The following is a 27,670-nucleotide window of genomic DNA, read 5'->3' on the forward strand; positions in this document are numbered from 1 at the left end:
TCAACCTTGAAGACAGTGTTTTTCAGTGTCTCTTAGAAAAACCTCTAATTTCATCCACCACCCCACCCATTCTAATGTGCTCTAACAGGGAGGTGTGTTTCTTAACTGAGGAGGTAGAAGGTAAGTGTTTTCTACATATTGCCAGTTAGCTTAGTTACTTAGAGCACGATGCTGGTGATTAAGTCTGTGACCCCATCTCTCATACAGCATTTGATCCCAGGGAGAGATTATAAAGTAATAATTAAGACAAAAGGCTTTGACCTGGGGCTGCAGTTACCTATCCCTTGGGAGGCCTTGAGGGTATTGTTTAACCTCTCAGGGTCTCATCCAAGAAGTGGAAATACTCATAATCCTTCATACAGTTAAGCATAAAGTGACAATGCCTGGAAAATGCTGAGATGCCTCAGCCTAGCACAATCAAGAACTTGTGAAGGTTTACTTTCTGTAGCGTGCATTAAGCCAACAACAGTTTTATTTATTTCGTTTTCCAAGGGTAAGGTCACACTGCAATTCCGGACACTCTACTACCCCTAAAATGGTCCCTCTATCCCCGCTGCCACAAAGCACTACGCTCTTTACGACAGTGTACGACGCCGAGCCTGGCAGCCCGGCACCGCGCGGGCCAATCGCGTTGCTCCTGACCAATGACGTAAGCCGCGCTTGTGCATGCGCAGGGCGGGGAGACCTTGGCGAGGCTGCGGCGACGGTGAGCGGAGGTGAAAACCTTGGCGGAAAGGAAAGTCTAGCGGCGAGATGCAGAGCTGGAGTCGCGTGTACTCTTCCTTGGCCAAGGTGGGGACCGACTGGGTGGAGTCGTGCTGAGCCAGAGGCACAGAGAGGCCGCTGACGGCGTCCGGGGTGCGGCCTGACTGGTGCGGGTGGGAGAGGCCGGCGGCCAGGCCGGGACCACCTGCGGCTCCGCCCCTGAACCGGCTCAGCCCGGGCGGCGGCTCCGAGGCGGAGGCCTGGACTGCGGAGAGGCCCCGCCGGTTGTGTGACGGTCAGCAGTCACTCACAGCCCCCTCCAAGCCTGGGCCGTGGGACCTGGGGGTCCCACAGAGGCCTTTCCACCTTGGAGGAAGTTGAGTCGCCCTTGCCGTGTATGGTCGACTCTTCACACCTTTTCCTAATTCGCATCCCGGCCCCTGCGTTGCCTGTCTGTAGTGGGCAGGTAACCTTGGGGCCAGCGCTTGAAAGCCCCAGACCGAGTCAGCCCTAACAGGTAGCCCTATCAAGTCCTCAAAGGTGCCTTCGGTCTTTGCAGCCAAAAGCTAGTGTCCTTTGACTTCCCTCTTAGAAGCTTGTATTTTTAATTGTAGCGGCTTATCGTCAAGACAGCTTTACCTTTTCATCTACGTATCAGTTACAGCCAGATTGTATGTATGTGGGATTGTGGCAGGATACTACACTGATGGAAGCCTCAGGAATAATAACAGCGATCCAACTCTTTGTTCCAAAGATGAGTTGCCTGTGTTCCCCAAAGTTAATGTCACGTGCTAGAAGTCATACTTTTAGTGAAAAGCAGAGCTAGGACTAAAGCTCAGGACTGACATCTAGTCTCCTGTGCTTTGGTCTGCTGTCCTGACCTCAGGTGCAAGAATTGCATTGGAATGGATAAAGTTAACTCGATCAGTGTAGGTTTTGTCACTGCCTTCTGTTTACCTGCTACTTGCTCTGTTTCTCTGTGCCTCAGTGTCTTAGTTTGAAATAGTAGGCATCCATTTTTAGAGACTGTTGTGGAGATTATGGTGCAGTTTGTAAAACTGTAGTAGCTCTTGAATACGAGTACATTACTTTGTGCGTTTTCCTGACGTATCTTGTATCATCTTCAAAGATTGTACACAGTAGACTTGAGTTAGGAAACAATAATTACGTGTGAAAGGATCATAGTGCAGATTATTCGACCACTTAAGCTAGAGCTTTGAAAGTTTTAATTACGACATTGAAATGATTCTTGGCACTAAAAACCTAGCCATGCTTACTGAAAATTTAAGAAAACTTAGCACCATTGAGTAGCATTTTTTAGTTAGGTTAAATATGAGATGGTTTGTTGGATATTCATAGTAATAAGTGTGGCAAGTTGATTGTTGTTATGGAAGAGGAGAAACTGATAATGTAACCTGTGTGGCAGTGGAAGATACATTAATAATCATTGCTTGCTTCATTTGCCTAAAATCATTGTTTTCGAGGACCTTCAGTAGTTCTATGTTTTGAATTTTTATTTTGCGTAATAGAAACATTTTCTTTCTTTCAGAGAGGCCATTTCAGTCGAATATCTCATGGTCTGCAAGGAGTTTCTGCAGTGCCACTGAGAACTTACGCAGATCAACCAAGTAAGTACTCAGTGAAAGTTTTTCCTCAAAATAGCTCATATTTCCTTTGTGTTGAAATGTAAAAGCAAGTGAATATTAGAATAACTAATAATAAAGTAAGCAGCCATAGAATTCACTTGTTCACATATTCATTCACTTAAATGCTGATTGAGCAGCTAATGTGTTCCAGGTGGTGAACAAGGCAGAGCCCTGCTCTTTTGGAACCTAGAGCCTGGTGGTAAAAGACAAGCAGTACACAAGTAACAGGGAGATATTCTGGGAAGTGACTGAAAATTAAACCCGGTAATTGGGAGGAGAGGAGGCTGTTTTAGGTAGGGTGGCAGGACTTCTCTACGCAGGGGCCTGAGTGAAGTGAGGGAGTGAAAAGTTTATTTTAGGCAGAAAGAAACAGCAGTGAGAAGAGTCTGAGATGAGAATTAGCTTGTGAGGTTTAAGGAATTGCAAGAAGGCTGGTGTAGCTGGAGCAGAGACCCCTAGAGTGTAAAATCAGAGAGGTAGGCAGGGATCAGATCATGGAGGGTTTAGGAGCCAGGCCAGGATTTACTCCAGGTGTGATGCGGAACCACTGAAGGGTTTTGAGCAAGGCAGCGATTTTGTAAGTTTAGACTTAAAAAGTTACTTCTGTCCACTGGGTAAGATTGAGTGTGTTAGTTGCTTAACACTTTTTGGAATGGTGAGATGACTTTTGCATGCTAAATGGAAATCTTGATGGGCTCAGAGAAGCATGCTTTAATTAATTAGTTAATTAATTTTCTGAGGGGAGGTAATTAGGTTTACTTTTTTTTTTTTTTTGATGGAGGTACTGGGGGTTGAATCCAGGACCTCGTGCATGCTAGGCACGCGCTTTACCACTGAGCTACACCCCCCACTGAGAAGCACACTTTAAAGACGAGAAAGATATATCCTGAAAGGATGCTATGGATTATGGATATTTTCTTCATTATACCTTTTTCTATTTTTGAAGTTTCTAAAGGATTTGTGTTTTTTAAGGTATTTTAAATAGGAAGTTAATGGATTTGTAGTAAAATATTTTGGCCTCCCAGTATGAAGGCTATTGATTATTTGAAATGATCTATTTTGACATTTACTGGATTTGCCCATATAATCATAAGTAAAGTTGCACATGTCTTAAACCTTCATTGTAGAAACCTTTAGCTGGGGGAACTGTGGCCATGAGTCTCTCTGCATACTGTGAAATAATTTTATCCTGTATCCTTAAGCTGTTGTCAAACTATTATCATTTTGCATATTTTATTCCTAGAAGAAAGAGTAGGAGGATTCTGGTCACTAATGACTAACACTGGGGGATTTATTCTGGATTTGAGCAGGTCAAGTCCTTTAAAAAATATGAATTTCATGATAAGAGAAAAAGTTGGACCCATTATACCCTTTGTGCCCCTGTTCCCCCAGCTTTATTGAGCTATAAGTCATATTGTCTCTTTTGCTAAATGGGAATATTACTTACTCGTCTCAACTCAACAGGAGAAATATTAGATTTTCATTTCCAAAACCTGCAATTAAAGACTTCATGGCTAATTCTACACCTTTGGTATTATGTATTCAACAAATATTTATTCAGTACTTTCTGTTTGCCAGGCAGTCCCTGAACAGGAACTTAGATTGTAGTGGAGCAAGGATAACTGAGCACTCATGAATCAAACATTTTAGTGATCCTTGACATCTAGTAGAGTCCAAATCCCTTGGTACCTGTGCAGGTGCAGTGTGTGAAGTCTTTGGACAAAATAACAAGCATTTTCTATACATATTTATAGTCATCTGAGGCAGTTAATTAGTGGCTGGCTTTTCCTCAAGAATGCACACTTCTTTGGGGCCAGGTCTGTGACTGTTTAGCACTGACAGTGGTACAGTGGGTACTCGATACATGTTTATTGAATAAATGAACCCTGGAACCACGTCTGTTGTAATTAATGCTCCATCACAAGCGTCCAGTGTGGTGTCTGGTACACAGGAAGTACCCAGTAACAGTAACTGATGCACTGAGGGCTTACTCTGTCTCAGGCACAGTCTTTAGTCCTAGTGGCCATCCTGCAAGGGGTGAGCTACTATTTTCCCCATTTTGTAAATGGAGGAGCTGAATCGAGAGAGGTTAGCCAGGAAACGACAGAGCTGGTAAAAGTCTTCTGACTCTAGAGCTTACACTCTTGATCACATTTCTGTTTGGCCTGCTTCCTTAGGTGAGTATTGGCTGACCAGCTTAAGGAGTTCGAAGCTTGTTATGATACAGTCCCCGTTACAGCATCTGGGAGATGTTTGAATATGCACCAAGTTCATCACGGTTTGAAAAGTATTGTGTGGTGGTGTTGATACGATCCATTTCAAGACAGGAGTGGACTTCGAGCACTTCACTAGTCACACTTACTACATTCATTTATTCATTCATTATTTCAACAAATACGGAATTTCTACTGCGTGCTAGTTATTGGGCTAGTTGCTGGGATGCAGCAGTGAACAAGCCAGACAAGATGCAGCTTTATAGCTTACAGTCCATTTGGGGAAGATAAACATTCAGCAAACATAATGTGATAAGGACTCCACAGACTAAGCATAGGGAGCTATGAAATCTATACATGGTTGAGAATGGTCACAGGCACTTTCCTAAGGAAATGATGTCAATATCTGAAAAGGGTTGAGGTGGGAGTGGGTTTGGGCAGAGGTGTTCCAGGTAGAAGGAACGGCCTGTGGGGATATTTGGTGTGAGAAAAGAGGGTAGTGCATTTGAGGAGCTCAAAAAGGGCCGGTGTGACTGAAATGTGTTGGAGATCCAGATTGTGAAAGACCCTGATTCTTTTTTTTAAGGAAAGTTGGAAGTCACTGAAGTGTTTTAAGCAGGGGCGTGAGATGATCAAATTTGTTTTTAAAGCTCATTCTGATTGCAGATTGGCGTTTTTGTTGTAATGCTTTTTCTCATTAGACTATAGGAACCAGGGCTCTGTCATTTATTTATAGGTAGCCCAGGAGCTTAGAATAGTGTCTGTAATGTGAAATGCATGCTGCGGTATTTCTTTCTAGGGAGATGGGACAGAATGTGCATGGGTGGACCAGCATAATTCACTGGGGGTATGCTAACAATAATGCATTATTGCTGACTCTTCAGCTGCCTGGTATTGGTGGGGTGGGCAGAATGTGGTGGGAGATGAGGCTGGAGAAATCATTACTGAAGAGATTTGGATGATGTGTTTGGGAACTTGGACCATAGAAAGAAACAAAGAAACCAATGAAGGGCAAGAGATTGAGGTCTGAATAGGGTTTTAGCAGGGCTAGCAGTGTGGGGGAATTATGGAGGCTGGGAATGGACTGGAGGCTGCAGGACTGAAGTTTGGAGGTGAATCTGAGTGAAGCAGCATTTATTGTGTGCTTAGTATGCACCTGGCATCCTCCCAGGGTCTTGACATACCTCATCTCTGACCTCTCAACCCTGGGGTGTAGATATTACCATCACTATTACCCCTGTGTTGGGTCAAAGCCCAGAGAGATTTAAGTAATTTGCCCAAGAATGTAAGAGATGGTAGAGCTCATTTTTGAAGTCTTTGTTTTACTTCAGGTCCTTTCTTCTTTTACTATGTTTCTCTTTCCTTATCAGCTAGGAGGTTGTATGATAATGATGAGAAAGTGATTCAAGATTTTAGAAGCCAAGCAGTTTTTGGTGATCACAAGTATAGGGTGTGACTACGGAAACAGACTGAAGATTAAGGCTAATATTGTTAATTTTAAACACCACCCCCACCCTCCAACAAGACAAATAAACCTTACCAAACAGCTCTTATACTCATTTAGTGAATTTGGTAATTAATGGTTATTGCCTTAGGGTGTTTCTTTCCCTATTCCCTTTTTTTTTCTTTCTAAAAATAATCTTGGTTTATGTCCATTTTGATATGTGCCTATTTTCCCTAACTATAATGTAAGGTTTTTGAAGGTAGTGATGATTTCCTCATAGGGTAGGCATGCATGAACATTAGATTTCATTCTGATAGTGGAGACCTTCTTGCTATCTTACTTGGAATTCCTGATTGCCCTGGAGAGTATGGGATCTTCCAAGTGATTAGAAGGCATGGTTGTGTAGGAGCATAGGCTTTTGAATCTCAAGAACTTGGTTTGAATCCTGGCTGGATCACTTACTAGATGTGCAGCCTCATGCAAGCTATTTAGTTACCCTCGGCCTTATTTTTTCCTTCCCTGTCAGATGACAGTAATAACTGTGTAACCGAGATGTCCTGAGGCTTAAGCAAGACAACAAGAAGCATTTAGCTCACTGCCTGGCCTGTAGTAAGTTACCCAAGTGGCAGATACTATTGCAGGCTGACTTCTTAATGTTGTATAATTTGATGATTACAATTGATTTGTAACCAGCACCTTTATTTCAGTGGCAGCCTTGGTAATGTGGTGTCCTTATTTTCCCTATAATGGTTTAAGTAACAGATGTAGAGTAACATTCAGAGCACTTTTTCTTACTTTTCGGTTTATTTCATGGCATTGACTGATTGAGTCAGTCAACCTCTCATTGTACCCCAGGATTTTTTAAAGTATCAACCTGATAGATTTCTCCCAGTATTTTATTGCCACCTGAAATGCAGACAGCTATCCAGCTGTCTTTTGCCATTTTTGCTTAGTCATTCTTCTCTTATGCTATCAATTGGTATATCCTTTTCAGTTTTTCTTTTTCATTTTTAAAGGCTGATGCTAATTTTGTAAAATTTTCCATGAAGTGTCCCTAAGTAAATGTATGTTTAACTACTTTACTGTATCCTAATTTTTAAAAATATGTATGGGAACCAAATTAAGTTATGCTTCTTGACAAGGAGATGGTGAGTCAGAATCATGTGTTGTAAACTTTCACTTGCAAGCAGCCTTGGGTAAAGGTGAGAGCTACCTGGTTTGTGTTTCTAATATATTATCGTGAAAAATTGCAGACACTTAGAAATTGGCAAGAATTTTACATGGAACACCCGTAGATTCTTCATATTTTACCATCTTAATTGTGACATACCTGTTCTTCCATATACATATCCATCCATTCATCTTACTTTTTTGATGCATTTCAAAGTAAGTTGTAGACATTGGTATATTTCTCCTAAATAATGGCTTATTTTTGAAGCTTTGCACTGGATCATAGCCTCCTATACTTGCAGCTGACAAATTTTTAGATGAAGACTTTTTTCCCTTCATCTTTGTATTTCCTAGCACTTTAGTGGGATTCTGACGGCGTGGTACGTCCAGTATCATCAGTGCAAGGTGAACTTTTTTCTGATATTTTTTAATACTATTTAAAAAGATCTAAGATTATATAGTAAATTGGGAAATAAAATACAATTTTTTTGCTTTTCTGTGTTTATAATATACAGATTTATTGAGTAAATCTAATCTAAAAAGGTGTTAAAAATTCAGCAAAGGAACCCGTTTTGTAGCTTTTATTTATATTACTGTGAAATTAAAAATTAGAACCCAAATTAAGGGATACTGTTTAGGTCATCATTTGGTTCAAGGTTTGAAAATGAAATGCATTTTATTATATACTTAATTCTGAACATGAATGAGTGAACCAAGCAGTGCAGCCAAAAAGCACAAATGGATCAGTAAAAATTGAAGCAGTAGTGTTATCATGAATTGGACTAGCTGTATTTTTTCACGTATCGAGTATTCTCAATTATCACGTGGTATAACCAAGGAGAACTGATATAACCAGTACTTTGGTTTATTCAGTAGGAAGATTCTTAGACTTTGTGGATAACTGGGTTGGATAACTTGTTAGTTGTCTTCCAACACAAAACTTCTGTGATTCTGTTCTGGCCAGCAGAGGTCTTTTGAATGATACTACAGTCCCATTTGTGTTTTGTCAGGGAGGGGGTGATAAGTTAAAGTTGCCATCTTTGTAGGTCAGCATGTAGTTATTATATAGCGAATACTTATGTACGTTCCAGGTACTATGTTAAGCCTTTTACATACATTATTTATTCTGTATTATGACCCCAGATAGGTTTTTTGTGCTCTTTATTTTGCAGATGAGGAATCTGAAAGTGAAGCAGGTTAGATTACGCACCGAAGGTCAGATAGCTAGTAATTAGGAAGCTTGATTATTGCTCTCTGGGATAGTTTTAAATTGAGGAGTGGAGAAGTATTGAATAATGGAAAGCCCACTGGAAGGAGAGACAGAAAGCTTAATTTTGTCTCTGCCGCATAGTAGCCAGATGACCTTGGGCAACGTAATTGACCTCTGTGAACTTAGTGTTTTTTATCTGTAGAATGTCAGGTGTATGCAGTCCTTACCTTCTCATAGGAAGTCCTGAGACTCAAACGTGACAGTGAAGTGGGCGGAAAGGGGGCAGGGCACAACCATTGAAGGATTGACACAGCAGCTGAGGACAGGACACACTGGTTAGGACCAAGATGGTGGAAGATCTGACTTTCAGTAGACCTTGAGCCTCCTGGCACACCCACTGGCGTGTGACAGTTCCTAGGCTGACCATAAAAGGGCAAAAAGGGGGTTGGTGGTGTTTCCTGGAAATTTTCACCCCTTCCCCAAAGTAGTTGGAATAATCTTCCTACTCATTAGGATATGAAATTATTGAGCCCATAAAATGTAATAACTCCACACCTCGCTCTCTCTCTCACCGTCCGAGAAGGCCCGCACTCTGTCTATGGAGTGTGCGTCTACTTCTGCTTTAAAGTACACACTCCCACACCTCTCAGCCTCTCTCCCTCTCACCTGAGGTGGCCCACATTCTGCCTATGGAGTGTGTATCTCCTAAGCTGTTTATCCTTCTGAGTGAGACAGACCCTGCTTCCTGTGAAATACGTCTCTGAATAAACTTCACTTTACTGTGCCTTGCTCTTGAATTCTTCCTGTGTGAGGCAAGAACCTAGTCTCCCACAATAGTATATGTGAAAGTGTGTTATAAACTGCTAAATGCTGGAGTGACTGAGGTTGTAAGAACAGTGGAGGGGAAGGAGAAAGGAGGCTTCTCTAACTCTTAACAGTTATTGTTGCTTTATTTAGTGTTGAATTGCGAATGGGAATACTTGGACTTATTTTTACATTTGTATCATAATTACTGTATTCCTAAAGCTGCTAATCAAAGTTAATTTTCAGTTTCTTGTCTTTATATGATAAATATCCAGAATAGCTCATCAAATGTTCTGTTTAGCCTGTTATCTTAAACTACACAGTTTATCTTTATTCAAATACAGTCCAAAAGGTATTTGCCATGTGTTATAGGGAAGCAGATTTTCTTCCCCTGGTATCTTAGCAGTTGAGTACCTGAAAGGGGTGTAAGCAGTCTTAAATCTGTTGAGAGTACCAAGGTATTATACGAAATTAACTTATCTAACCCTAACATCAGTCATTTAAGCCAATGAATGACAGAAAAATTAAGTCACGTGGTCACAGAGCTAAGTGGCAAGAGCTGAGATTTGAAGCCCAGGTATGTCACATCCCAGAGCTCAGGCTCTTTCCTGCATATAGACGTGTCACTAAATGCCTGTCCTGAGCTGCTTTTGGGTACAGCAAACAGCATCAGGTACCTAGGAATAAAAAGTACTGTGTAAAAAATGCTGGTTACTTGCACATTCTTGGAGGTTTAAAATGCAAGAGGTTTTTTTTGTTTGTTTTTTAAAGTTACTGTTTTGGGTCAGTATTAAGTAATTTACTGTTTTATATCGATGTGCTTTTTGTTGCAGTTGATGCTGATGTAACAGTGATAGGCTCTGGTCCTGGAGGATATGTTGCTGCTATAAAAGCCGCCCAGTTAGGCTTCAAGGTAAGGTTTAGACTCACATTAGGTGTTGATTCATTTTCATTTGGGAAGAGTTGATCATAGTTACAAAATACTTTGCTGGTTATTAATAATGGAAAATAATTTTTTAATTCTATAAATTATATTTAGGCCTGAGACTAATGAAGATTGAGGGTTATTTGGTTGAAGTATTTTCATGAAATGGAAAGAAAAGTCATTATTTTTTCCCTCCCCCCAGTACTTTTCGTTTTGGCTTCTAATCACACTTTGGAAGATACAATAATAGAGTTAAAAGTATGTATTTGGTTGTTAAATCTTTTAGGGTAATTCACTTTGGGGTTAGTATTATTCAAATAATAAATTATAAAGGAATCTGTATCTCATTTTCACAAACACAGCTGGAGTAGTGTGCTTTGTAGAATTAAGACAGATACATTTGGAATTTTAGTGAACCAAAACAATTCGGGTTGTAATGCAGTAAATAATGTATTTTTTGGTTGTAGACAGTCTGCGTTGAGAAAAATGAAACACTTGGTGGAACATGCTTGAATGTTGGTTGTATTCCTTCTAAGGTGAGCGTATGTTTTATACAGTGCAGAAATCTTTCCATTAGCCACCAACTAGAAGGATACATTGAGATCAGAATATTAAGCTAATTAAGCTAATACAGTTATTAAAAAAAACCCATAGATGATTTAAAAAATAAGTATGTTTTTCCTTGGTAAAACTCACCAGTCTGCCATACATTCCTGAAATAACTTCTTGTCTCAGAATGCCTAGCCTTTCCATTCAGTCTCTGATGTTCCATTTTTTTCTCTAGCTTTCCTTTCAGTGAAACAGATAAATAGGTAGTAAATTCTTCTTTTAAGCCCTTCATGTGTGAAAACGTGACTGCCTTTTTCACCTGCTGTTCTGAAGTGTGTACTTAATCTTTTGCTTTCAAAAAAAAAAAGTAAAAATGTTTTTAACAAGTTCATACTGTATAGCCCAAGGAACTATACTCAATATCTTGTAGTGACCTATAATGAAAAAGACTATGAAAAGGAATATAGGTATGTATATGTAGGACTGGAACATGCTGGACACCAGAAATTGATAAAACATTGTAAACTGAGTATACGCCAATAAAAAAGAATGCAGATCTTTAAAAAAGATGTTTTGTTTCTCATTCTTTTTTGTTGAATGTTTAAGTCATCATTGTTTGTCTTTAGACTCATTACATAAGAACAGAAACTGAATTGGTGCAGTCCTATGTACTATTTCATGTAGAGAATGTCATTTCATAAGTGTTTTTTGATTATGTATAGTCTGAACGTTTGATAATTTAGTCTTTTTATTTCCTTTAGGCTTTATTAAATAACTCTCATTATTACCATTTGGCCCATGGAAAAGATTTTGCATCTAGGGGAATTGAAAGTATGTATATCTTTCATATTCAGCAATGTTATCACTTAACTTTGAGTCTTCTGGTTAAGGACTTACGTGTGTCTAATGAGTGTGTAATATGTTTAGTGAGGAAAGAGTAAGAAAAAATCTAAAAAATGTGGAGACATTTATTTAAGAAAGAAGGCTTAACTTCATATTTCTACTGTGACATCTGTTCCTTTGCCAACTTGAGTGTGTGTGTGGAGTCAGTTTTCATTCCCTGAAACCTAGAGATCACTAGGGGGCACTGGATTCCTGAGTGCAATGGGCAGATACCGGTGAAGGAAGGCAGGTCTGCCCAAGTTGGTGGTGGTGGAAGGAGATGCAGGGAGAGAGGGAGGGACGTGCATAGTGGGAAAGGACATTTGGTAACATTTTAATGTGGTATGTTGTACCTTCTGCCATTCTTTATGGGCTGTTTTCATTTCATCCTTTCTCTCCCAAGTATTGTTGGCAGATCCGTCCTGCCAACATGAGGGTAGTCTGTTCTAGGAAGGGCCAAAACACACCTTGGCAGGGTAGGGGTGAGAGGTGTTAATTTTCCTTCATCTGTTTCTTTGTAGCAGTAGGTTTCTGAAAGATGGAACTGTAGTGTAGGCAGACTGATAGGTATAGGGGTGACGTATAGACATTAAAGCAAATACATTAAACTAGATGTCAAGTTGAATCAAAACCATCTGTGCTTATCCACCAAGGAAAGAAGACACAGGGTTAGTCAGAGACCTACCTGCATTGTAGGCAAAACTTGATGTTCTAGTTCTGTAACCATTGGTAAATCAAATCTGTCAGGGGCTCTGTTTCCATGTCTCTAAGATACGTGTTAGTTGCATGAGCTGATTTCTAAGATAGTCTTCTGAAGTTCTGTTGAGTTGAGCTTCTTTATCTTATTGTTGCTTCAGAGTTCTCTTCTGAGTTAAATGATTAAAATCTAGTTGATTAAACTCTTTTATACTAAGCTTCTGTATTTGAAGTTTTCAGATGTGTATTTTCAATAGTTTTTGTGTCATGAAATTGAGCATTTCCTTTTATTTAAAATTTCCAGTAATGGTTTACTTTATTGCTTAAATCTCTTCCAGACTGATAATCATCATAAGGTGTTGGAGAATATGTTGTCACAGTGGGGGATACTGTTTTATTTTGGGCTTTGTTTTTCCTGCAGGTAGACTTTTTACAGGGTGTGGTAGATTCTGTTACTGTGATAGGATGCTTTTGGCCTGTTGTCCACTACAATTACTATATCAGTTACTAAGTTAAAACATTTTAATATTGCCTTTGTACAGTTCTGTAGGCATTAGGTTAAAATTTTTCAGACCTCGATTTGTGAAAAATAATCACACATTGCTTCAGGAATTTAGCCAAGGACTAAAGATTTATTTAACAAATTATAGTGTCTGAAGTTCGCTTGAATTTAGAGAAGATGATGGAGCAGAAGAATAATGCAGTAAAAGCTTTAACGGGTGGAATTGCCCACTTATTCAAACAAAATAAGGTCAGTGTGTTTAATGTTCAGATTTTTGCTTTATTGTATATTCACATTGAACATTGCTTTATGCTGACAGTGCTGCTGTTAGAACTTGGCTGCTGGGGGATATTTATTTAATTTAAAACAGCATGTTAACGTGAAATGACTTCCCTGATACATAAAACAAAATCTTTGCTGCTCCATGTATAGCATTACTAAGGAAGGCAGCATTTTGTATTGTAAAGTATTTAACAGTTTTTTTCTTACTAATCGTATTTGTTTATCCAAAAAATCATTTTAAACTTTGTGAATTTATAAACATTATTTTATTAAGGTCGTTCATGTGAATGGATATGGAAAGATAACTGGGAAAACTCAGGTCACTGCTACGAAAGCCGATGGCGGCACTCAAGTTATTGACACAAAGAACATTCTTATAGCCACAGGTTCAGAAGTTTCTCCTTTTCCTGGAATTACGGTATTTACACGTTTTATAGCTCTCACAACCTTCCTTCAGAAATGTATTTTATAAACTGCTTTATGCTGTATATAGACTGAGAGATTTCTGACTGAAGTACTAGATGCTGACAGTCATTCAGCTTTGGGAAATTGGCCTGTGTTTATTCCGCAGTGATCTTGACCAGAAATAGAACACTTTATATTAAGATATATTTGAATTCAGTGTGAAGTTAAAATTGACCATTTTGTTTTGAAATGCTGAATGATAAAATTTCAGGCAAGCAATTTTAATGGGTTTTGATAAAAATGAGTAAATGGATAGAAGTCATAAATAGGTCAAAACAAATAAGTGACTTAGTGTCTTGTCTTTTCTTTTTCATATTATAGATTGACGAAGATACAGTAGTGTCATCTACAGGTGCTTTGTCTTTAAAAAAAGTACCGGAAAAGATGGTTGTCATTGGTGCAGGAGTAATTGGTGTAGAATTGGTAAGTGACGTTTTTTTCTGCCTCTTTATACTTCCATGGAGTTGGAAAGGGTTTAATGATACTCTTTACATAACATCACAGGTAGATCAGACTGTTTAAACACTTCTAGTAGTAAAGAGTTATCAAGACAGTCTATTTATGTAATCATTCGTTATTAGAACATTCTCTTTTATTTTGAAATCTGCTTGCCTGTATCTCCCACTCTTCCTGTTTCCTAGAACTGGACTAATTTTTAAAAATCTGCCAGCCTTTCAGATATTTAAATCTGCCAGCCCTTCAGCAGACAGCTCTTCTTCTGAGCAGACTGCATGTCAGATAAAGATATGATCTGGCTCTTCTCTGCCTCTCCGTCTTCTTCTCTCTTCCTCTTAAGTTTTAGAGATGTCACATACTTGCAATTCTCTGAGTACTATGCTTTTTCGAGGCTTCTGCCCGTTTTATTGTCCCTCCTTGTCCATCTGGCAACTTTCCTGTATGTCCAGTGACCTCTTCTTTACATTTTAGGTACCTTTCCAGGGCCATTTTACCTGGTAATCACCAAGAATTGATCTCGTTTGGAATCACAAATTCAGACATTTTATTCTCTAACCGTAACCTCCTTTCTTACTCAGTTATTCCTGTTAGACAGACTCAGTAACTGTCAAGTTTTCTAGTCCACAGATCCCTCTGTGTTTTTGCTGTCTGCCCTTTCCCATCTTGACTGCTTTCCTGATCAACGTCGATTCCTTAGTCCATCACTTTAGCCACTTTCTTACAGGTGTTCTTGAGTCCCTGGCCTTGCTGCCTGTCGTACCTGCTTGGCAAAACTCTGGTCCTGGTTGAATTCAGCTGTCTGCCTTTTTTATGCTATACCCAGGGTATTGACTGTACCAGGAGAAAAAACACACATCCTGCAGATGAGTGCCTGTGTAAACACTTGGGCACAAATCTCAACAGGAACCTCAGCCTTGCTGACAACCCCGTTATTTCCCTAGATGGTGCACTCTCCTGGTGTCTGCGCTGGCTGTTTCGCTTCCCACCTGTCTCACACTTCTGCCAGCACACTGTCTTCCCTTCCCTGCAGGTGACCTTGTTGCCTAAATACCACCTAAGAGAGAAACCATCAGATGAGAACTCCCTCAACCTGATGCCCCAGCTTTGAAGAGATTTTTGCCTGTTGTTCCACCTGTTCTCTTGATCTTCTCTCCTGTAACTTTGGAAGTGCTTTTTTCTCTAAGACTGAGCCCTGTACTTGGTGGTGCGTCATCTTCTGCCTTTTCAGGGATTTTGTTTTGTGTTTTTTGTATTTTTTTAGTCTTCAAACTCCCCTACTTTTGAGCCCTCTCTGGGGCACCTGTGTGCATCCATGCACGCCAAGATGCATTTGCACTCAGACACAGGCTATGTACACAAAAATAAGCCTTCTCTTGATTCTGTGTCCTCCAGTTGCTAATTGCCCTCTCACTTTGTCTCCACACCCGGACTTCTTGAAAGAGATGATGCTGTATTTCATCAGCTCCTTTCATTGCGGTCCTTGGCTTCTTGTGCCATCAGATTGCTCTTGACAGGCCATGAATGGATTTTTCTTCACTGCTTTATTTGGTAGCAAACAGCATTGCTGACTTGCTTGCCTTTGAAACTTTTCCCTTAACTTCTCTAACCAAAACACACTCAGGGTTTTGCACCTCCCCTTCGGGCTGGCTTCTCCGTCTTCTGTGCGGGTTCCCTTTCTCAGCCTTCCCTCTAATTGTTAGTCTTACTCTAGGTTTTGTCTCAGGGTTCTAGCCCAGATCCTTTTTGTCTTTCCACAGGATACTCTCTTTACTCTTATCTCTGTTACCCAAGGACTCTTACCTATTTGCAGCCTAATCCTTTCTCCTTGCTTCTGGACTTTAATATCTGAATGCTTTCTAGCTACTCTTATTTGTGGGTCTCAAAGGCACTCAGTTCAGTAAGTGTGTAACTTAAGCTTTCTCTCCCTCCTCTGCCCCCAAAATACAAAATGAAACAAAACCTATTTCTTTTCTAACATTTCCCACAACAGTGAGTGGTACTGTCATCCATCTAGAGGCCTAAACAAGAAGTTTGGGAATCATGTGACTCTTCTAATGCCTTCGTCCCCATATTGTCAGTCAGTCTACTTCCTAGTGTGATCCTGCCTGATAGATACCTCATGTGTGTACCCCCTTTTTCATGCATTTGCTTAGGACCCAGTTCAGGCCAGGATCATATCTTAAACTGGGTTTTTCTGACTTTTCCAGTTTCTAATCTGTTCTCCTCAGAGTGGCTGGATTGATTTTTTTCTATAACACAAATGTAATCATGTCCCTTCCCTGCTAAAATTTTCAGTGACTCAAAATAGCACTAGGATAAGTTCAAACTCTTTCTTTCCTTTTTTTTCCTTAAAGTATAGTAGATTTATAATATTGTGTTAATTTTATGTGTACAGGAAAGTGATTCAGTGTTTCATATATATATGTATTTCATATTATTTTCCATTGTAGGTTATTAAAAGATACTGAATATTGTTTGCTATGTTACGCAGTAAATCCTTGTTGCCTGTCTGTTTTCTGTATTGTGGTTTGTATCTGTTAATCCCATACTTCTAATCTATCTGCCCCCTCCTTTGGTACCATAAATCTTTGAGTCTGTTTGTGTTTTATGTATGCATTCATTTGTATTTAGATTCCACATATAAGTGATATATCATACAGTATTTGTCTTTCTCTGTCTGACTTACTTCACTTAGTATGATATTCTTTAGGTCCACCCTTGCTGCTCTAAATGGCAGAATTTCATCCTTTTTTATGGCTGAGTGTGTGTGTGTGTGTGTATATATATATTTAGAATCCTCTTTTTAAGTTTTATCATTTATTCATATGTCTTGGTATGGGTCTGTTTGGGTTCATCTTGTATATGGATATTTGCTTCCTTCTTTTATTTTGGGAAGTTTTCAGCCATAATTTCTTTCTTTTTTTCTTTCATTTTTCAGCTTTATTAGGTAGAATTTGTTCCAGTTTGATTGCATATATACAATATATTGCATGTAAATACATATATACAATATACTGCACATATTTTAAAAAATTTATATGTATGTACTGTTCATTGTTTCTAAGAACAGTTTAGAGCTTTCGCTTTTTAAACTTACATAGTTATCAAAGGAATAAAGCCAAACACAAAATGAGAATTAACAGAAGGCAGTAATCATAAAGGACAGTCAAATGTGCTCACACATACCCAAGAAATCAGTCATCTAAGTTATAAATAATAAATAGTTCATTTGTGTCCCTTAGGTTTTTAGATTCCACATATAAGTGATATCATATGGCATTTTTCTTTCTCTTTCCTACCCACTTCATTTAGAATGACGATCTCCAGGTCCATCCATGTTGCTGTAAATGGCATTATTTTATTCTTTTTTATGGCTGAGTAGTATTTGTGTGTGTGTGTGTGTGTGTATGTGTGTGTGTGTGTTCATCTGTTGGACATTTGGGTTGTTTCCATGTCTTGGTTACTGTAAATAGTGCTACTGTGTACATTGGGGTGCATGTGTTTTTTGAATTATATTTTTCTCTGGGTATATGCCTAGGAGTGGGATTGCTGGATTACATAGTAAGCCTATTTTTAGTTTTTTAAGGAACCTCCATACTGTCTTCCATAGTGACTGTACGAATCTACACTCCACCAACAGTGTAGGAGGGTTCCCTTTTCTCCACACCCTCTCCAGCAATATCATTTGTAGACTTTTTAATGATGGCCATTCTGGCTGGTGTGAGGTGATACCTCATTGTAGTTTTAATTTGCATTTCTCTGACAATTAATGATGCTGAGCATTTTTTCATGTGCCTATTGGCCATTTGTATGTCTTCACTGGAGAATTGCTTGTTTAGGTCTTCTGCCCACTTTTGGATTGGGTTGCTTGTTTTTTTTTTTTTTGATATTAAGGTGTATGAGTTGTTTGTATATTTTGGAAATTAGTCCCTTGTTGGTCACATCATTTGCAAATATTCTCTCCCATTCTGTAGGTTGTCTTTTTGTTTTGCTGATAGTATCCTTAGCTGTACAAAAGCTATTAAGTTTAATTAGATCCCATTTGTTTAGTTTTGCTTTTATTTCCATTATTACAGGAGCTGGTTCAAAAATAGATTGATGTGATTTATGTCCAAGAGTGTTCTGCCTATGTTTTCCTCTAGAAGTTTTACAGTATCTGATCTTATTTTTAAATCTTTAAGCCATTTTGAGTTTATTTTTGTATATGGTATTAGAGAATGTTCTAATTTCAGTCTTTTACAGGTAGCTGTCCAGTTTTCCCAGCACCACTTATTAAAGAGATTGTCTTTTCTCCCTTGTATGTGTTCTTGCCTCCTATGGTCATACACCATAAGTGCATGGTTTATTTCTGGACTTTCTATCCTGTTCCACTGATCTGTGTGTCTGTTTTTGTGCCAGTACCATATGATTTTGATTACTATAGCTTTGTAGTATAGTCTTAAGTCAGGGCACATGATTCCCCCAGCTCTGTTCTTCTTTTTCAAGATTGTTTTGGCTGTTCAGGGTCTTTGTGTTTCCATACAAATTTAACATTTTTTGTTCCAGCCCTGTGAAGAATGTCACTGGTAATTTGATAGGGATTGCATTGAATCTATATATTGCCTTTGGCAGTATGACCATTTTAACACTATTGATTCTTCCAATCCAGGAACACGGTGTATCTTTCCATTTGTTTATATCGTCTTCAATTTCCTTAGTGTCTTACAGTTTTCAGAGCATAGGTCTTTTCCTCCTTGGGTAGGTTTATCCCTAGGTATTTTATTCTTTTTGGTATGATAGTAAATGGTATTGTTTCCTTAATTTCTTTTTCTTCTATTTTGTTGTTAGTGTATAGAAATGCACTTGATTTCTGAGTATTAATTTTATATCCTGCAACTTTACCAAATTCATTGATGAGTTCTAGTAGTCTTCTGGTCGCTTCTTTAGGATTTTCTATGTATAGTATCATGTCATCTGGAAACGGTGACAGTTTTAATTCTTTGTTTACAATTTGGATTCCTTTTATTTCTTTTTCTTCTGTGATTGCTGTCACTAGGACTTCCAAAACTATGTTGAATAAAAGTGGCAAGAGTGGGTATCCTTGTCTTGCTCTTGATCTTAGAGGAAATGCTTTCAACTTTTCACTATAATGATGTTAGCTGTGGGTTTGTCATATGTGGCCTTTAATATTATGTTGAGGTATGTTTCCTCTGTGCCTACTTTCTGTAGAGTTTTTATCATAAATGGATGTTGAATTTTATCAAAAGCTTTTTCCTCATGCATTGAGAATGAGCATATGGTTTTTATTCTTCAGTTTGTTAATGTGGTGTATCACATTGATTGATTTACAGCTATTGAAAAATCCCTCCATCCCTGGGAAAAATCCCACTTACCGTGGTGTATGATCCTTTTAATGCATTGTTAGAATCTAATTGCTAGTATTTTGTTGAGAATTTTTGCATCTATATTCATAAGTGATACTGGCTTATAATTTTCTTTTTTTGTGTGATGTCTTTGTCTGGTTTTGGTATCACGGTGTTGATGGCCTCATAGAATGAGTTTGGAAGTGTTCCTTCGTCTGCAAATGTTTGGGAAAATTTCAGAAGGATAGATGTTAACCCTTCTCTAAATGTTTGGTAGAATTCACCTGTGAAGCCATTTGGTCCTGGACTTTTGTTTATTGGGAGTTTTAAAATCACTGACTCAATTTCAGTACTGGTAATTGGTCTGTTAATATTGTCTGTTCATAATTTCTTCAAATGCATTTTAGATTTCCTTCTCTTTTGCTTCTCCTTCTGGGACCCCTATTGTGTGTACGTTGGCATGCTTTATATTATCTCATAGATTTTGTATATTTCTTTTTTTTTCAATTTCTTTCTGCATGCTGTTCTGATTGGATTATTTTGGAGAGAATGTCTTCATCTTTTGATATGTATAATATACTTTTAATGTAATCCTTTAAGAGGGTTTTGTTTTTTTTTTAAAGCATATGTTGACTTGTAGTCAGATGAAAACCTCACATCTTTTGCTTGAGGAATTCTAATTTTTTAAAACGTAAATAAAGGTCTTTGAACTTCTATCTTTTTTTAAGTGATAATACCTTTTAATATTCAAAAATAAAAATACTATTTTCATCTCCCTCTTTCACCTCTTTTTTCTTCTTTTCCAGTTTTATTATGTAAAATTATTACAATTTGACTGCACAAACATTATATTGCGTGTAAATACATGCAAACAGTATAGTGCACATTTTTTCAGTTTTCATATGTGTACTAATTATTGTTTCTAAGAACAGATTAGATCTTTAGCTTTTTAAACTTACATAGTTATCAAAGGAATAAAACCAGCTACAAAATAAGAAACAACAGAATGCAGTAATCCAGTCATAAAGGACAGTCAGATGTGCTTACACATATTCAAGACCTTTATCCTTTCTTTAATCTTGTTCACTTGCACACATTATTCCAGTCTGTTTCTTTGTCTTGATTCTGTCGCTTACACTTAACTGCTGTTTCTTGCTTTATGTAATTCGTAAATTGGAGAAGCATGTTAGCTAAGGCACATAGTCCATCATCTGATCTAAAATTGGTTAATCGATCATTCTCTGGTGTCATCCACTGCCAGTACTAAGTATTGAAAAACCATCTAATACTGCAGTCTTTAACCAGTTATAAACGTATTTGAATCTCCATTGATCCATCACATCTACAAGATATGATGAGATTTTCTTTCTTTTTTTTGGACACCTTGCTGATATCAAGGTATACTACATTAACCAGCCCAGAAGAATCTTCAGAAAATAAAGTATAGGCAGTTTACATGACCCGTTTGAAACATTTGTGGTATTGTCTAATGATTGTCCAACTGGCTGTTTAATAGTCTCTTCTAGTGTTTAGCAGGGATTGACCTCCACTCCACATTTCAGAATCTATTCTCTTTTTAGAATCTCTTCTTTTCCACTTTTGAAAATTTAGGCAATGTTTGCCTGTCTGCTACCTTTTGGCAATTTTCTAATACTACTCAAGTTCCCAGAGTTCACTGTCTCTATTATCTAAGTTCTGTAATCTAATTTATTTGATTTGGGAATTAATTTGTCCAGAATGACTAATTGTTCTGATCTTGGGTTTCACTTCTTGCTCAGTGATATTTCTCCTATTCACTCTTTGAAAATTTTTCTCATAGATGGATAAAACAAGCAAGAAAAAAGGACTAACAGATTTCCCTTCTTCTGTTGGTCAATAGAATAATATCGCCAAGCAATAATTCAGCTTTGCTTTACGATTTTTACAAGCCTTTGATCATTTCAAGCATCTTGACACAGTGTTCTATGTGCCTGTTACTATATTGGATTTTTTACATGTCTTTTTAAAAATTTAGGCTTAATAGAGAACTTCCTGCGTAGTCCTATATATCTCTTTACTTTCTCATAAAGATTATTTGTATGACTTATTTTTTATAGTTTATCTTCCTCCATTCCAATTTAATGTAGAGCTTTAAAGAATGTAATGAATTTCAGCTCTGCCACTTAATGACTTTATGTCCCTGTTAAATTCACTACCCTCTCTGAACTACTTGATTCATTACAAAAACGGGGATAAGAATAACTGCCTTATAAGATTTTGTTGGGATTTAATAAGGTTAATACGTTTAAAACCCATAACATAGTGCCTGGCGTCTAACAAGCTCTAAGTGAATGGTAGATGTTACTGGAGTTTTCCTATCTCTAGGGATTTCAAGGTCAGCTTTCCTGAAGAGCAGGACACTTGTCTGGCTGTGCTGACTCCCCACTTTGAATTACACACTTTGAGATGATGCTTCTTATCATTTCCACACTCTTACTATTCTGATTTAGATTCAGAAGAGTGGTTCCTTTTTTAAAAAACATTTTTATTGAGGTATAATTCACATATCATATAGTTCACCCACTTGAAGTGTACAGTTCACTGATTTTTAGTATATTCACCACGAACTCCAGAACATTTTCATCACCCCAGAAAGAAACCCTGTGCCCATCAGTAGTCATTCTCCATTCCTCCCTTCTCCCAACCCTTGGAAACTACTCATCTACCTGCTGTGTCTGTGGATTTGCCTGTTCTGGACAGTTCATATAAATGGAATTCCTACAGCGTGTGGCATTTTGTATCTGACTTCTTTCACTTAGTACATTGTTGTCAAGGTTCATGTATACTTCATTTCTCCTGATGGCCAAGTAATACTCTGTATTATGGATATAGCACATTTTGTTTACTCATTCATTGGTTGGACATTTGGGTTGTTTCCACTTTGGAACTAGTATGAATAATGCTGCTGTGAACATTTGTGTACAAGTTTTTGTGTGACCATCCGTTTTCATTTCTCTTGAATATATACCTAGGAGTGTAATTGTTGGGTCAGATGGTAATTCTGTGTTTAACCCCTAGAGGAACTCTCTTTTCCAAAGTGGCTACATCATTTTACACCCGCCCGCTGCTAAAGCAGTGTAAATTTCAGCTGCTCTGTTTGCTCGCCAGTAGTTGGTGGTGGTTTTGTTTGTTTTTGAGCTGTTCTGACTGGTGTGTAGTAGTAACTCATTGTGGTTTTAATTTGCAGTTTTCTAGTGGCTTGTAATGTCGAGCATGTATGTGCTTTTTGCCATCTCTGTCTTCTTTTGGTGAAGTGGCTGCATAAATATTTCCTCTTTTTTTATTGGGTTGGTTTGTTTTGTTACTGAGTTTTGAGAATTCTTTATGTAATCTGAATTTATCTTTTATCAGATGTTTTGCAAATATTTCTTCCCAGCCCACGGTTTCTCTTTTTTTTGTGTTCGTAATACTGACATTTGGAGAAAGGTTTTTCATTTTGATGAAGTCTAATTTTCCTTTTTTTCTTTTATGGATTGTGCTTTTAGTGGTGTAGCTAGGAAATCTTTGCCTAACTCAGGGTCACAAAGGTTCTCTCCTGTGTTTTTTCTAGACGTTTTGTAGTCTTGGGTTTTATATTTAGGTCCGTGACCCATTCTGAATTAATTTTTGTGTATGCTTGTTACTGGATTTTTCATGTCACTGTATTGCCTCTAGTTAACTCAGCTCTCACCCCAAAAACTCATGAAATTTTTAAACCGGTTAATATTTTGCAAATAGCAGTAATAGCAATAAGATGTTACTTCTTCCCCTAAGGACCGTCCTGCCCACGTGTTCCTTTTGCTGGACGAGTTACCTGTGTATTTCATTCCCTCTCTCCAAGTCTGTGTGCAGATGTCACTCCCAGTGAGTCTTCCCTACCCACGCTATTTAAAACTGTAACCCCTCTCCTTTCAGTCGTCTGGTTCTACTTCCTGCTTTGTTTTTCTCATAGCACTTTACTATCCTCTGCCTGAACTTTACTTAATTGTCTCTCCTATCAGAATTAAGGGCCCCTCAGGGCGGTGTTTTGTTCACTGATATATGCCTACCACCTAAAGTGGTGCCTAGCGTACAGTAGGTGCTCAGTAAGTGTTGAGTGAGTGAATAAATATATGAAGTTATACATACTTGCCACAGTTTTAAACCTCGGAGCTTCTAATAGGGATATTAACACAGGAAAATAATCTTACAATAAATTATTTAAGATGATTTTTTCAAACATTTGCTATAGAAACTTTTATTTTTATGATCATTTAAAAAAAAATTATTTGCAGGGTTCAGTTTGGCAAAGACTCGGTGCAGACGTGACCGCAGTTGAGTTTTTGGGTCATGTTGGTGGGATTGGAATTGATATGGAGATATCCAAAAACTTTCAACGCATCCTTCAAAAGCAAGGATTTAAATTTAAAATGAACACGAAAGTTACTGGTGCTACGAAGAAGTCAGATGGAAAAATCGATGTATCGTAAGTGTGCTGCGTCTGCTTTTGATGGGATGCCTTGCTGTGTGTTTCTTTAAGAAGAAACTCAGGTTTTAGAATCAGATTTTTAAATAACTTAATACCATTTTATTGCATGGTGTAACTCAGTATTGCTTGGTAAATCTGTCCATTGAAATTCATGATCACATTGATGCTAGAAAAATTAATCCAGTGTTCTCATGTGTAACGTCCTTTTTCATAGTATGCATTTAGAAAAATTTAAACTCTTTTCAATATTCAGTATTCAATAAAATAACTCCATATTTTTATTGACAGATACATGAGGAAATCAGTAATAATTTGATTGCTTACTGTGTGCCTGGCTTTCTGTTTATTTAATACTGAAATAACTTGTCTAAGGTCGCATTGCTGGTGGGGACAGAGCCACTGCTTGAACCTGGTCTGTCTCACTCTAAGACCTGTGTTCTTAACTCGTGTTCCCCTTCCTGTTGTGAGATTTTAATGACGGACCTCTAGAGGATTATGTACATTTTTTATTGCCTGACCCTTATGTTTGTTGTATTTGTAACAAACTTACATTGTTAGAAGTGTCATCAATACCTGAGAAGTGCCTGGTCTTAAATTCCCAAGTCTGTCAGCTATTCACGGAGATGTGTGTCTAACAGATGTGTGCTGTACACTGTCTAGCATTGAAGCTGCTTCTGGTGGTAAAGCTGAGGTTATCACTTGTGATGTACTCCTGGTTTGCATTGGCCGACGACCCTTTACTCAGAATTTGGGACTAGAAGAACTTGGAATTGAACTAGATCCTAGAGGTAGAATTCCAGTGAATACCAGATTCCAAACTAAAATTCCAAAGTAAGTTGGATATTTATCTGTATTTTCAGTCATTGAAAAATTTCACACTGTTTTGAAAATAAGACTTTTGTCATGCTTAAAAAATGCATTGGCTTTAAGGAAGAACTAAACTTAGCATGTGAAAGCAAAAATAATTAGTTGAATTTTTTATTACCCAAGATTAAAACCTGAACTCATAGATATTTGAAGAGCTTTATTTGGCTTTTTTGGTGGCTTAACTGGAAACTTAAATTTTTTGTTACCATGGCGTAACTGAAGATGAGTGTCTGTGATTTCAGAAGTTCGCTGTTTCTTTTGATCTCTGTGGCAGCATCTATGCAATTGGTGATGTGGTTGCCGGCCCAATGCTGGCACACAAAGCAGAGGATGAAGGCATCATCTGTGTTGAAGGGATGGCCGGGGGCGCCGTGCACATTGACTACAATTGTGTCCCGTCGGTGATCTACACACACCCTGAAGTTGCCTGGGTTGGCAAATCGGAAGAGCAGTTGAAAGAAGAGGTAATCCTGACCCTAGGTGGTTTCACTCTAATGTGGGAACTGGGTTAATGACACACGTGGCTGAGAATCCTTTTAGTATTATTGCATTTATGCATTTTAGTAACTAGAACGTTGTAGGTCAGTTTGTGTTTTTTACTTTGCTAGTGTCATCAAGGAGCTCACTCACTTGCCTGTATTCCTTAAAAACGAGTCATTCTAGAGCTCTTATCTTTGTATGCAAAATATTTATCAGTGACAAGCCTTTTGGTCTTTCCTTCTGTGTGCTTTGTGAAGAACTGCCTTCTTGGGACTGGTTTTCTGAACAAATGGTAGAAGATTTTACCAAAGGGGAACGAACTCTTTCAAGCGAGTTTATGTAGGTTCTCATTTTCTGTCTCTCTCAGGGTGTTGAGTACAAAGTTGGGAAATTCCCATTTGCTGCTAACAGCAGAGCGAAGACCAATGCTGACACAGACGGCATGGTGAAGATTATTGGGCAGAAGTCGACAGACAGAGTATTGGGAGCACATATCCTCGGACCTGTGAGTGCTGGGAAAGCAGTGCGATTCAGATTAATTTAAAACCACCTGGCGTTTACCTTCTGCGGTTGTTACCTACTAGCAAAGGTTTGAATGTGGCCTCTTTGTGCAGCGTTTTCTAGGACAGTACCGCCAGCACTCACGGTCCTGCCCACCAGATGGGCTGCTCTGTGCTGCAGCTCAGATTGTCCATTATTCCTCTAAAACACAGACCAGGCCACTTGCCTGCTTAAAACTCTCTAGCGGTCCTTTGAACTTCAGACTTACACACAAGGCCCCACTCAATGTGGTCCTGACTATCTTTCCTCTGAAGTCACCTCTCCACCCATTTTGTGTGTGTGTGTGCGCTTTGTGCTTACTGTACCCTTTGCTTAGAATCCTCTGCCTCCAGATCTTTGCATGGCTGGATGATTATTCAGGTCTCCGCTCCAATGTTACTTCTAAGAGAAGCTTTTCCTACCGCTGCATGTGAAGTGTGCCCTCTGCTGGGTGTCTGGTGTGTCAGTAGTGATAATAGAACATTTGAGTGCTTACTCTGGAACAGCTGTTCCTAAATATGTGCATTAACTTTAATTTCCACAACCCTGCGAGGTAAGTGTTGCTGTTCCCATTTTGGAGGTGAATAAACAGAATGAGGCAGAGTCAGCAAGCAGTTGATGTGGTAAGTGGCAGGACTGGCATCGAGGCCACCTGGCTCCAGGTCCCAAGCTCTTAACTTGTGTGCTGCTTTATCTGTTAACTGCCTCCAGTCAGGAAAAGCTTAACTGTTACAGTCTCTCCTATCAGAAGGTAGTCGTCTTTGCCATGGAAACAAAATTACTTCTTGGTGTATTATCTTAAAGGGTGCCGGTGAAATGATAAATGAAGCCGCTCTCGCACTGGAATATGGAGCGTCCTGTGAAGATATAGCCAGAGTCTGTCACGCACATCCGGTAAGTGAGCATCCACAGTTAACGGCTGCCTAAATTGTCTTCTGACCCATAGACCCTTGGTTTTTAATTTTGAATTTCTTCCCTTGCAGACTTTATCAGAAGCTTTCAGAGAAGCAAACCTGGCGGCATCATTTGGCAAATCAATCAACTTTTAAATTAGAAGATTATATTTTTCTGAAATTTCCCAGGAGCTTTTTGTAGAGGTCACATTTCTGAACAGGAAATGCTCAGAGCGCCAAAAATTTCTAGGACTGAATTATGAAACTTTTGGAATGTATGTAATAGGCTTGGACAGAGTTGAATAATCTCATCTATTTTAAATAAATATTTTGCTTCAGTGCATTCATATTGCAGAAAAAAGCTACGTATAGTAGCATCCTGGAAAATTTTCAACACATTTTCATGCTGTTTATGAAAGGTTCAGCTTCACTCAGTTTATGTTAACTAGGTTTTATTTCTGATACAGTAAAGTTGGATTTACTTACATGGATGGAGCTGGAGTATGGTATGTGAACAGCTGTGTTTGAAGCAAGGTGATCAAGTTATTTTAAACTTGGTTTTCACATCGGAAGCAGTCATTAGAATAAGTTGAAAACATACATCAACAACTTGTAAATAAAAAGTGGTCTCTTATTTAATCCCCAGATTCTTGGAGTTTAGAGCTAGAATTTATGTGTTTAGATTTTTAAGATTCCATCGAGGTCCACAGTCTGAGGTATTGTTACATACAGTTAACCAAATTAAGGTGGTATATCTATAAAATTCAAATATTAAATGGAGAACCAATGTATCACAGTGGGAAATAAACACGTCTTAAATACTCACATACTGGTTATTCTGAGTGGATGTCCAGATGGTCCTCATTTTTTATGACTATCTCTAGTGTGTATATTCTTAATTATTACTCTTTATAATTACTTTTATATGCCTGGGTGTATCTTTTTTCCACAGTGTAGGACAATATTAAGGCATTTAAAAGGTTATTCTGTTACCTGTTTTAGTGATACGTGCTAAATGTTTAGCATATATTATTGGAGAAACAACATAAGGGCATCTTGAATCTGCTGTTTTTTCCTAAGTGAATTTCCGTGTATTCTGGCTGGCTATGTCTT

The 27,670-nt window shown here is 38.4% G+C and overlaps 1 protein-coding gene across 1 annotated transcript; it reads left to right on the forward strand.

Annotated features, from left to right (window-relative positions):
* The first annotated feature begins 654 nt into the window (after positions 1-654).
* DLD (dihydrolipoamide dehydrogenase) lies at positions 655-27,382 on the forward strand. Its single transcript, XM_072965221.1, has 14 exons — positions 655-792; positions 2,255-2,333; positions 10,026-10,105; positions 10,585-10,653; positions 11,428-11,497; positions 12,895-12,995; positions 13,303-13,446; positions 13,815-13,916; positions 23,584-23,774; positions 24,438-24,608; positions 24,919-25,108; positions 25,492-25,629; positions 26,469-26,558; positions 26,648-27,382. The coding sequence occupies exons 1-14, from the start codon at positions 754-756 to the stop codon at positions 26,711-26,713; spliced, it is 1,530 nt and encodes a 509-aa protein (XP_072821322.1). The 5' UTR covers positions 655-753; the 3' UTR covers positions 26,714-27,382.
* The last annotated feature ends 288 nt before the right edge of the window (positions 27,383-27,670 follow it).

The sequence above is a fragment of the Vicugna pacos genome, chromosome 7 (assembly GCF_048564905.1).
Source record: "Vicugna pacos chromosome 7, VicPac4, whole genome shotgun sequence".
NCBI lineage: Eukaryota > Metazoa > Chordata > Mammalia > Artiodactyla > Camelidae > Vicugna > Vicugna pacos.